At 32.7% G+C, this 11,172-nt stretch overlaps 2 protein-coding genes across 3 annotated transcripts in view; both read left to right on the forward strand.

The window, feature by feature from the left end:
- The window catches only part of schip1 (schwannomin interacting protein 1), a 261,358-nt gene extending 256,930 nt beyond the window's left edge, over window positions 1-4,428 (forward strand). Inside the window, exons 14-15 of the mRNA XM_077540614.1 lie at window positions 1,970-2,063; window positions 3,546-4,428. Coding sequence (XP_077396740.1) covers window positions 1,970-2,063; window positions 3,546-3,597 — 146 coding nt within the window. The 3' untranslated portion in view covers window positions 3,598-4,428. The remainder of the gene's footprint in view (window positions 1-1,969; window positions 2,064-3,545) is intronic.
- Window positions 4,429-7,269: 2,841 nt separating this feature from the next.
- il12a (interleukin 12a) lies at window positions 7,270-11,100 on the forward strand. Of its 2 annotated transcripts, XM_077541877.1 has the most exons (7): window positions 7,270-7,500; window positions 7,587-7,732; window positions 7,811-7,900; window positions 9,132-9,173; window positions 9,333-9,473; window positions 9,609-9,650; window positions 10,718-11,100. In XM_077541877.1, exons 1-7 carry the CDS (start codon window positions 7,482-7,484, stop codon window positions 10,862-10,864), a joined length of 627 nt encoding a protein of 208 aa, XP_077398003.1. In that variant the 5' UTR covers window positions 7,270-7,481; the 3' UTR covers window positions 10,865-11,100. The 2 variants fall into 2 exon arrangements, with proteins under 2 accessions (XP_077398003.1, XP_077398004.1); XM_077541878.1 differs by lacking the exon at window positions 7,811-7,900.
- Window positions 11,101-11,172: the final 72 nt, after the last annotated feature.

Below are 11,172 nucleotides of genomic sequence, written 5' to 3' on the forward strand. Positions count from 1 at the left end.
TTTTTTTTTAAACAAACGACCATGTATAGTAAGGCGTTTTGTTTTTTTTCAAACGACCATGTATAGTATGGCGGGGTTTTTTTTAAACAAACGACCATGTATAGTAAGGCGTTTTGTTTTTTTTCAAACGACCATGTATAGTATGGCGGGGGGTTTTTTAAAAACGACCATGTATACTGAGGCGTTTTTTTTTGTTTTTTTTTTGTTTTTTTTTAAACGACCATTTATAGTATGCCGTTTTTTTTTGTTTGTTTGTTTTGTGGGGTTTAAAAAAAAAAAAAAAAAAAAAAAAAAAACCTGAGACTGGGAGGTTGTGGGTTCAATCCCCCGTCTGGGTCACACCAAAGATTACAAAAATAAACAACCATGGATATAGTAAGCTGTTTTAAAAACGACCATGTATAGTATGGCGGGTTTTTTTTTTTTTTAAAGACAAGCATGTATAGTAAGGCGGGGTTTTTTGGGGTTTCTTTTTCAAACGACCATGTATAGTATGGCCTTTAAAAAAAAATAATAATAAAAAAATAAAATAAAATAAAACGATCATGTATAGTAAGGCGTTTTTTGTTTTTTTTTGTTTTTTGTTTTTTTTTGTTTTTTGTTTTTTTTTCAAACGACCATGTATAGTATGGCGGGTTTTTTTTTTTTTAAACACGACCATGTATACTAAGGCCATCCATCCATCCATCCATCTTCTTCCGCTTATCCGAGGTCGGGTCGCGGGGGCAGCAGCTTTAGGAGGGAAACCCAGACCTCCCTCTCCCCAGCCACTTCAACCAGCTCCTCCGGCGGGATCCCAAGGCGTTCCCAGGCCAGCCGAGAATCATAGTCTCTCCAGCGTGTCCTGGGTCTTCCTCGGGGCCTCCCGGCGTTTTTTTTGTTTTTGTTTTTTTTTTCCAAACGATCCCAAACGATCTTTAAAAAGAAAAACGACCATGTATACTAAGGCGTTTTTTTTTTTTTTGTTTGTTTGTTTTAAAAAACAAGCATGTATACTAAGGCGTTTTTTTTGTTTGTTTGTTTTTAAACGACCATGTATAGGAAGGTTTGGTTTTTTGGGGGGTTTTTTTTCCTTCCAAACGATCATGTATAGTAAGGCGTTTTGTTTTGTTTTTGTTTTTTTTAAACCGACCATGTATAGTCAGGCGTTTTATTATGGCCATTTCTTTTTTCTTTTTATGAGCATGTATAGTAAGGTGTTTAAAAAAAATGACTATGTATAGTAAGGCTTTTTTTTTTTTTTTTTTTCAACGACCATGTATAGTAAGGTTGATTTTTTTTTGTGTTTGTTCCATGCATAGTAAAGTGTTTGTTGTGTTTGTTTTTTTTAAACAATGTCTAGTAAGTTAAAATGGCCATTTATAATATAAAGCTTTTAGTTACATTTCTTAAAATGACCATGTATAGTAATTTATTTATTTATTTTTATTTTTTATTTTTTTACGAGCATGTATAGTTAGGCGTTTTTTAAGAAAAAACAACAAAAAATGACTATGTTTTGTAAGGCATTTTTTTGTTTGTTTTTGTTATTAAACGACAGTGTATAGTATGGTTGTTTTTTTTGTTGTTGTAAATGACCATGCTTAGTAAGGTGTTTGTTTTTCTAAACAATGTTTAGTAAGTTAAAACGGCCATTTCTAAAAAAGCTTATATTTACATTTTTTTTTTAAAGAACCATGTATAGTAAGGCATTTTTTAAACCACCATGCGATTAGTAATTTTATTTTTCTGTTTTCTGACTCACTTAGAAGGGTTCTTACTAAAGTTAAACAAACTAAAACAAAACAAGTCACTTGAATGAAGCACAATTAATAGTGATTGTTTATTGACGATGCAGACGTGCAATTTATTATATGTAATGTATAGAAGGCACCCGATCGATCCCTTCTCGATTGCAGGGGAAGGTTTCTGCTACGCCACTAAATGGATGTAATAACGTGCCTGTTGTTGACTCCTTGTCATCTTGTAGGTCTGAACGAGGAGTTAGTCCAGCTGCTGGTGGTCAGAGACGAGCTCCACATGGAACAAGACGCCATGCTGGTCGACATCGAGGACCTCACCAGGTGAGGGAGCCGCATTTTTCACACCCTCTTTGGGTTCACATTTCCTTTTTGTGCTGGGTTGTTCATTTACAAAAGGTTCCAGGGATTCCATACTTGGTTGGGTCAAAAAAAATAAATAACCCAATAATGGGTCAAAAATGGACAGATCCTCTACTTGGGTCAATTTGAAACAACTTTCTGGGTTTTGCACCCCCCCACCCCCCAAAAAAAGGATCATTTTGTATATAACAACCAAGGTTATTTTAGTTAACTAAAACTAACGGAAAAAATAAAATAAAAAAAAACTGTTTCGTTAACAAAATAAAATAAAAACGAAAATGCTTTTTAAAAAAAAAAAAAAAAAAAAATAACTGAAACTACATTTTTATTATAACAAAAATGTCTTTGGTAATTAATTTAATGCATGAGCCTTTGGGGATGATTTTAAATGTGATTTTAAGTAGATTTATTTTGATATTAACCGGAATAAGGAGGTTTGAAAGTGTGTCACACAGAAGTGACGTCATTTCGCAGCAGCCAATAGAAAAGCACCTTCAGATGATATCGCTCCCATGGGGGTTTTTAAATACTGTGCAAAAGTAATATACTTATTTTTTTTTAACTAAAACTAATACTGAAACTACTGCAATTGACTGGCAATCAGTCCAGGGTGCCCCCCGCCTACTGCCCAAAGCCAGCTGAGGAACAAGCGGTCAAGACAATGGATGGATGGATAATACTGAAATTAACTACAACTAAACTAAAACTAAGCATTTATTAAATAAATAAAACGAATAAAAACTCAATTTAAAAACCAAAACTCAAACCAAATAAATACAAACTAAAATGAAACTATAATAATCCTGATAAAGTTGGATTAATTTTACTCAACTGTGGGTGAAAAATTGATTGTGTTAACCCACAACTGAATTTAGGCTTTTACAAAATATGGACTGGAAGCGAGCATATGTGCTTTTTTCTTTTTTGCTAAAAAACAAAACAAAAACAAAAACCTAGAGCTGTCAAACAATTACATTTGTTAACCAATCACATCTTAGAAATTTGATTCCCGGTAATCACGATTAATTTCTTACCCCAATAGTTTGACACTAACAAATATCAGCAAAACATTTATTAAACAATTTGCTTTAATGCAAGCAGTTATGTTTATTGCTCAAACACAACCTGTGCTACCTGTGCTACCTAGCGGGTCAAAATTAATAGTGAATCATCTGCGTTAATACATGATTCATGCGATAATTTTTGTGTGATTAATTAATTAGTTAACACTTTAACTTTGACAGCACAAAAAAAAAGCCAAAAAAAATAAATAAATAAATAAATAAATAAATAAATAAATAAATAAATAAATAAATAAAATAAAATAAATAAATAAATAAATAAATAAAATAAAGTAAATAAATAAATAAATATAAAAAAAAAAAAATAAATAAATAAATAAATAAATAAAGCTTATTTTCTCCAATGTCTTCCTTCCTGCAGGCACGCTGAGAGCCAGCAGAAACATTTGGCTGAGAAGACCCTTTCCAAATAAGATGCGGCCTGCTCCACCTTCAACCGCCCGCCCGCCCTTCCGCCGCCTCAACCAAACCGAGACCCTCGCCAAACCATCCCACCCCCCATCTTGAGCCAAAATACGCCCGCTTGTGTCCCGCACCCCACCCAGAAGAGCGCCGCCATCTTTCATCCGCTTGCGTGGCTTAATCCAAGGGGGAGGGGCTTCTCCCCCCCCCGAAGAAGGAGGAGAAGAAAGGGATTGTGTATTGATCGTCATGGATTGTGTCCCAGCTTCCTGTGCAGTGATCGGCCTTGCTTCGCTCTCGTTTCCTGACAACTTTCGACATTCGCCACTAAATTATTATGTCAAATGCAAAAACAAAAAAACAAAAAAAAAATGTGGGGAAAAAACAAATCAAGTTGTAGTGAAAACTTTAGTAGAAAGTCAGTCTTAAGATAAAAAAAAAAATAAAGAAGAAAGAAGCACTGTATAAAAAAAAAAATGGCTAATTATCTTCGGCGCATTTTAAGTTGGACTGTAAAGTATTTCAACTTGTTTTGATTCTGCACAAATGGTAGTTTTCAACTGAGAAATGTTTATTTGAAGGTGCTAAAACAGTGTAAAAGGAAACATGCCTGCCTTGTAGTGGAGTCGTAGCTTTTTGGTAAATAACATTCACTCCAATTGCTCTTCAACATTTTGTGAATGTTGATTTTTTTTTTTTTTTTTTCCGGACACGAGTCATTTTCCAAAAAGAATCGCTGTGTGAATATCGTTTTCATCCGACTTGTGCTCAGAGACTTTATTTGAGGGAAGAACATGTTTATGTACAGATAATGTAAAATAAAGAATCAACTTTGTTTCATATACGCCGGCCGCGCTCTCATTTGCTTCCTCTTTCGCAGGCCGCGGTGGATGATGAGGCGTTGGCCGCAAGTGTTGACAACGCCGGCCGCCGTGCGTGCGTGCGTGCGTGTAACACAGAGTGCCACTCAGGTTTCATTTGGTTGAAGGCCAGGAAAGTCCTGTGGAGTGACACTCGCTCACCGCTGCAGTTTCCCCCCAACACGCTCGCTCTCGTTCTCGAGCGCAACAAATGCATCGCTCGTCTGATGCATGGCAGGGATTTCCTTCCTGTGGTCAAAAGCGGGAGGGAGCACGCCAAGATGCAAGGAGGCGGATGATGTCATCGTTTTCACATTTTCACAATCACATTACAAAAATATATATAATAATAAGGGCTATCTGTTATCATGCATCATTATATGATTTTTTTTTTTCTGTTTTGTAAATACATGTTCCAAAACATTGCATTGACTAATTTGATACATTCCTTACTAATAACTTGAAATTATTTACAAATGGAACTATTTAATACGGTTCAATTCAGTGGTAGTGTACATAATTGTTTTGTTATTTTAATTATTTCTATATCCATCCATCCATTCTCATTATAAGGTTATTATAACGTGTGTTTATCTTCAGGCTCGATCAGGTCACTGGCGGGGTCCTTTTTGGGTCTTAGGGAGTTACTAGCTATTAGGGGTTAATCGCATAACATATGCGATAGTTAACTCATTATTAATCACAAATTTTATATATGATGTACAATAAAAAAAAATGTACAATAAACAGTTTTCATACTCTTGTAAACATAAAAAGTGGGGGGAATGTAAAACTAATAGAAACATGGCTACATCTTTGAGTCATTGATGCAGTAATTTCATAATAATTCATAATATTGAGTTAAAATGAAAAAGATGTACTGTTAAAAAAAAAAAAAAAGTGTGATGTGATTTGTGTTGAGGTCATTTTTCTGCCATGAGGTGGCATAATTGCATTGGTAAGATATATATGCAAAAAAAAAACTGCACTTAATTTATTTTATTGAAACAAAAATGTACCTAAATAAATATTTAAAAAGTAAGCAAATTCTTTAAGGGATATTTACCTCATTTTCAGGGTTAAGAAGATAATATAAAACAAAAAAACGCCTTAATATACGAAGTCATTTTTTGTTGTATTTTTTTTAAATGTCTTACTATACATGGCCATTTTAAAAAAAAAATGCTTTACTATACATAAAATGCCTTAAAAAAAATAAACGCCTTACTACTATATACATGCTTTAAATTTAAAAAATAAATAAAATATATTAAAAAAAAAAGTCCTACTATACATGGTTGTAAAAAGAAAAAAAAGAAAAAGAAAAAAAAAAAAGCCTTACTGGTTGTTTAAAAAAAAAAAAAAATGCCTGAGTGATACATGGTTGTTAAAAAGAATAAAAATGCCTTACTATACATAGTCTTTTTTTGTTTCGTTTTGTTTTGGGGGGTTTTAAACGCATTACTATACATGGTCATATAAAAAAAGGCTTACTATCATAGTCGTTTTAACAAAAAAACTCCTTACATGGTCATCTTTTAAAAATACTATACATGGTCGTAAAAAACGCCTTACTATATATACTTGTTTGTTAAAAAAAAACAAAAAAAAACGCCTTACTATACATGTTCGTTGAAAAAAAAATCTTACATATATATATATATATATATATATATATATATATATATATATATACATTTTATTTATTTATTTATTTTTTATTTATTTTATTTATTTATTAATAGTCGTTTTGTTATTTTTAAATGCCTTACATTAATGGTGATTTAAAACAAAAAAAAACACCTTAGATAGATGGTAATCTTTTTAAAAATATTTACTATACATGGTCGTAAAAAAAAAATAAAAAAAAAATGCCTTACTATATACATGGGTATTTAAAAAAAAGCACCTCAGCCATTGATACATGGTCGTTTAAATAAAACTAAAAAAATAACTTTTTAGAGGTCAGCTTGTCTTGGTTGTAAAAAGGCCTATACATGGTCATTTAAAAAAATAAAATAAATAAATAAATAAAAAATACGCCTTACTTTATATATATGTTCATTTAAAAAATGCCTTACTATAGATACATTAACATTTTTTTAATCCCTTACTATAAACATGGGTGTTCAAAAGAAAAACACCTTATTATTCAAGGCCGTTTTTTAAATTTTTAAATCAAAGCTTTACTACTATTCATGATTAATTTAAAAAAATAATCAACATTACTGTGTATGTGGTTGGGAATTCGAGACAGTCAATTGTCATTGCTGCACTGCTAATGTGAAGGATATGCGGGTTTGTGTCAAATCCATTGGCCATGTGGGGGGCCCCTGCTGGCTAAGGTACCCCAAGTCTGGCCTTTGCCTATTGGCAAACTACACCTCAGAGGAGGGATGTCATCATCATCATTTTTTTTTCCCGAGGGATGTGTTCATGTGACAGTGAAACCCAAAGAAATGTTTGATTGTCTCATCAGACAATCCCAAAAAATTGCTGGATTGCTAGTTTTGAAATCAGAAGTGAAGGATAGTTTGTTCCATGATGGTTCAACTACTTCAAAAAAATATATATATTGCAAAATATCAACATTGTTATTCATCTCATATGACATTTGGACATTTTTTTTCTTTTGTTTAAGTGTTTAAACGATTGGTTTTGTTGTTGTTGTTTTAATAAACAATTTAATGTGCTCGGGCGCCTCCTGGAGTAAAAAAAAAAAAACGACTATGATGTGAATTTTGCGGACGAAACCCAGTGGCCCCAAACCGCCTCTGCACTGGATGTCTGCACAACATATAGTCATCACAACACACCGACTTCCGTTTTTTGTTTTTTTTTCCCCTTTCTTCTTCACGTTTTAAATGGGGAAATGACATAATAAAGGCTTTTTGGTTTGCTTTTGCTCATCACAGATTCTCTTCCACGACGGGGGTGGGAATATCCCCCTACCTGAGAATAATCCCAAAAATTCAACCTATATAAATCCATCAGTTAAAACGGAGGCACTTCATTGAACACGTACAGGACAAAAGATGGCAAACTTGTATTTCTGTGAGTCGGATAAGACAACGCATGCTGCTTTTTTATTTATGCGTATATGTGAGTTGTTAACGTGGAAAAATGTCTCTCCCATTCAGACTTGCTCAGCTGCTTGCTGGTCACATCGGCGCTAAAGTGGCGCACTTCCACGTCGCTGCCAATGCGCGCGCAGCAGCAAGAGTGCGCAAAATGCTCCGAGTTGTTCGCCAGCCTCTTGAGCAATATCAGAGGGCTTTTTAGCAACGTAAGTACAATTATGATTTTGATTAGCAGTATAGTAGAACATCGAAAATGCACTGTGCATCCTTTATGTGTTTTGAAGAACGTGACGTGCTACGGCCTCATGTTCAAGCGCGTAATCGTGAGCAGCTCAGCCGAGACGGTGCGAGCCTGCGCGCCCAATGTGCAACAGGTGACACTTTGCCTTGTTATTGTTCATAACCTTTATTTTGAAAGCATGCTATTTCTATTTTATTTTTTTTTAACTGCGACTTGAGTGTGAGCTGTTGCAGTCCTCAGTTTTCATGTAGTGTGTTTTTATATAGCACTTTAATCATATAAATAGCTTGAATTTGGTTTGGAATGTCATTTGTAATGAAATTACAGAAGCGTATTGCATCCACCTCAAAGTTTTTTTTTGTTGTTTTTTGTGTTTTTCTATGGTTTTTCTTTTTTGGTCTGTCTTTTTCTGAATTGTTTTTTTTTCAATGGTTGTTTTTTGTCTGTTTTTTTTATGAATAGTTTTTTTGTTTTTTTTTGCTTTTCTGACCTATTTTCTCCACTTTTTCAGAATATTTTGCTTCTGTTTATTTGAATATTTTTCTAAATATTTTATTTTTGTTTGTCTGTTTGTATTTTTTTCTGTTTTTCTAAATTGTTTTTTTTCAATGGTTGTTTTTTGGCTGTTTTTTTTTCTGAATATTCTTTTCCAGGTTTTCTGCCTAAATTTCTCCTGTTTTTTGGAATCATCTTTTTTCTTTCAGTTTATTTCTGAATATTATATTTCTGTTTTTTGGATATTTTATGACATATATTATATATATATATATATATATATATATATATATATATATATATATATATATATATATATATATATATATATATATATATATATATATATATATATATATATATATATATATATATATATATATATATATATATATATATATATATATATATATATATATATATATATATATATATATATATATATATATATATATAATAGATAGAAAAACAGGAGTTTAATTTTCCAACTGAATGCAATGTGCTTACAAAATGTAAATATCTAGGGCTGCATTTTTTAGTTGAAATAGATAAACAATATTCATGTTTTTTTTTTTTAAACCCATTATTTAAATGAGTGCGCCAAACAAGGATTAAATCTATCAAAACAATTATTTTAGACTAATATTTTTTGATTTTGTATTATTCATATTAAAAAATAAAATAAAATAAAATAAATAAAATTCCAATTAAAGAGATATCGCAAGCAGGAAAAGGCCTTTCTCATCCTTTTCTCATTTAAACGAGAAAATGTCCTCAGAGCAAGAAAGTTTCTCGTTAGGATCAGAAGGTTTTTTTGATTTTTTTAAAAAAAAAATTCTCATGGAAACTTTTTTTTTTTCCTGCCATAGAATTCCAGCTGCATGCCGCAAAGAAGTACAGCCTTCAGTGAGGTAACTATAGTTTCTGGTTTGACATTTCGTGACCATTATACACTTTACAGGTCACTTTATTCTGGCACACTTGTATACTCGAAGATGCATCAAAGAAGTCTGTCGTAACAATTATGTGAGCATGACGATGAATACAGAAGTGACATTTGACCTTAACAGAGCGAGTGTGTGACGAGCATCATGAAGGACGTGGCCCACTACGACGCTCTCATCGGGTCCTACCTCAAGGCCAAACTCAAAAACCCGGAAGAGGAAACGGCTCTTCTGAGCACGACCCGGGAGATTATCCACAACCTGAAGGTGCGACTTCGCTTTTGTGTAAATGCTGTCAAGCCAGGAATGCCATAAAAAAAAAAATAATAAAAAAAAAAAAGTAATATCATTTTCCAAGATGGCCTGACATCAAGTTGTTGTTGTTTTTGTTTCTTTTCACAGAGCTGCTTCCTGAGTGTGAATGGCGGGATGAGCTCTACGGAGGTATTTAAAAAAAATAATAATTAATAATTAATTAAATAATAATTTAATAATTAACCCTTTCATGCACAAATTATGATAACATACATCTGGATTTTTTTCCCTCAAATGTTTATATTACTGTTTAGGCATGGAAAAAATAATCACCTTCATTTTCTTTTCTTTTTTTTTAACATAATTTTTCAAGGAGTTGGTAGCATGTCATTTGAGCAACTGGTTAAATGTTTGTAAGAATTAATAATAATAATAATAATAATAATAATAATATTAATAATAATAAAGAATAAATAAATAAATAAAAAAGAATGTCAACACTCTTTTTTTTTTTGCACTTACAGACCTTGACCATTGGATGGCACTGTATGTCAAGACTATACTTGTGTTAAAAAAAACAAAAAAACAAAAAAAAACTTTCATTTATGTAGGAGGAAACGACGGTTTTTAATAGCTGTTCACTGTAGTAACCACTATCTGTGAAAGGATTACTGCAATTGATAACCCAAAACGGCATCGTTTAGGTTGGTATTCCACCTTATGTTGCTATCATACAGGTGATGTCATCATCAGTCGACAGCAAGTAGAAAAATGACTTTTTAAATGTACGAATTGTCCATGAAAATTAATGAAGTTACCACATTAATTATAGACAAAATATTATCTTTTTACTGCTGAAAATGACTTAAAGGGACAAGTATCACTTTAACTAAAAATACTTCCTCAAATGTATCGAACCAATTTCCACATTTTTTTTTTAATCCAAAAATAATCCACCTTTTCAATCTTGAGATGAAATAATGCGCACGAGTCTGAAAGGGGCGGAGCTTTACAACACTTACAGCACTTGTCAGACAATAAAAGAGAAACTTTCAACACGTAAATGAGTTTGTAATGCGAAAAAACAATAAATGACATTGGGGACAGAAGAAAATCATATTTGCTCATGCAAGGTTTCCGCCCGACAGTAACAAAATGTTTTATATCCTTCTTTAATATATATTTTTAATTTTATTTTTAGATATTTTTTTTTATTTTTTTAACTCCCCCCCAAAAATATGTGTATGTGTTTTCAGGAGGCCACCACGTCCCATACGTGGGACGACAACGACAGCTTCAAAAACCGACTTAACATGTGCAAGATGTTGCGAGGCTTCCACATGCGAGCCATCACCATCAACAGAGCGATGGGCTACATGTCATCGGGAGACCATCGCAAGTAAAGGAAAAAAATAAAAATTGTGACAGATCAACACAATTTCAGCAAGGGCATTTTATTTTTTTTTGAAGGGAAGAGGAAAATATTAGGACGGAGTAACTAGCCCATGAACATTTGAATCCGAATCCGAACATCACCGAAAATAGTTGAATGTACTAAAGTAAAGTAATAAACTCCAAAATATGGATGTGATGGGACATGATTTGTCATGAGGAAAATCCACAATGAAACTCCTGAATGCTTTCCGCAAATCGGAGCTGCATACGTCAGCAGTCAGCCATGTTGGCCACTTTTGACCAAAATGGTATCTAA

The sequence above is a fragment of the Festucalex cinctus genome, chromosome 13 (assembly GCF_051991245.1).
Source record: "Festucalex cinctus isolate MCC-2025b chromosome 13, RoL_Fcin_1.0, whole genome shotgun sequence".
NCBI lineage: Eukaryota > Metazoa > Chordata > Actinopteri > Syngnathiformes > Syngnathidae > Festucalex > Festucalex cinctus.

Bases quoted from the DNA above. Each gene is read 5' to 3' on its own strand.
- il12a (XM_077541877.1), top strand. The intron at 7,901-9,131 runs GTGACACTTTGC...TTCCTGCCATAG, and splicing joins GCGCGCCCAATGTGCAACAG to AATTCCAGCTGCATGCCGCA. The intron at 9,174-9,332 runs GTAACTATAGTT...TGACCTTAACAG, and splicing joins GAAGTACAGCCTTCAGTGAG to AGCGAGTGTGTGACGAGCAT.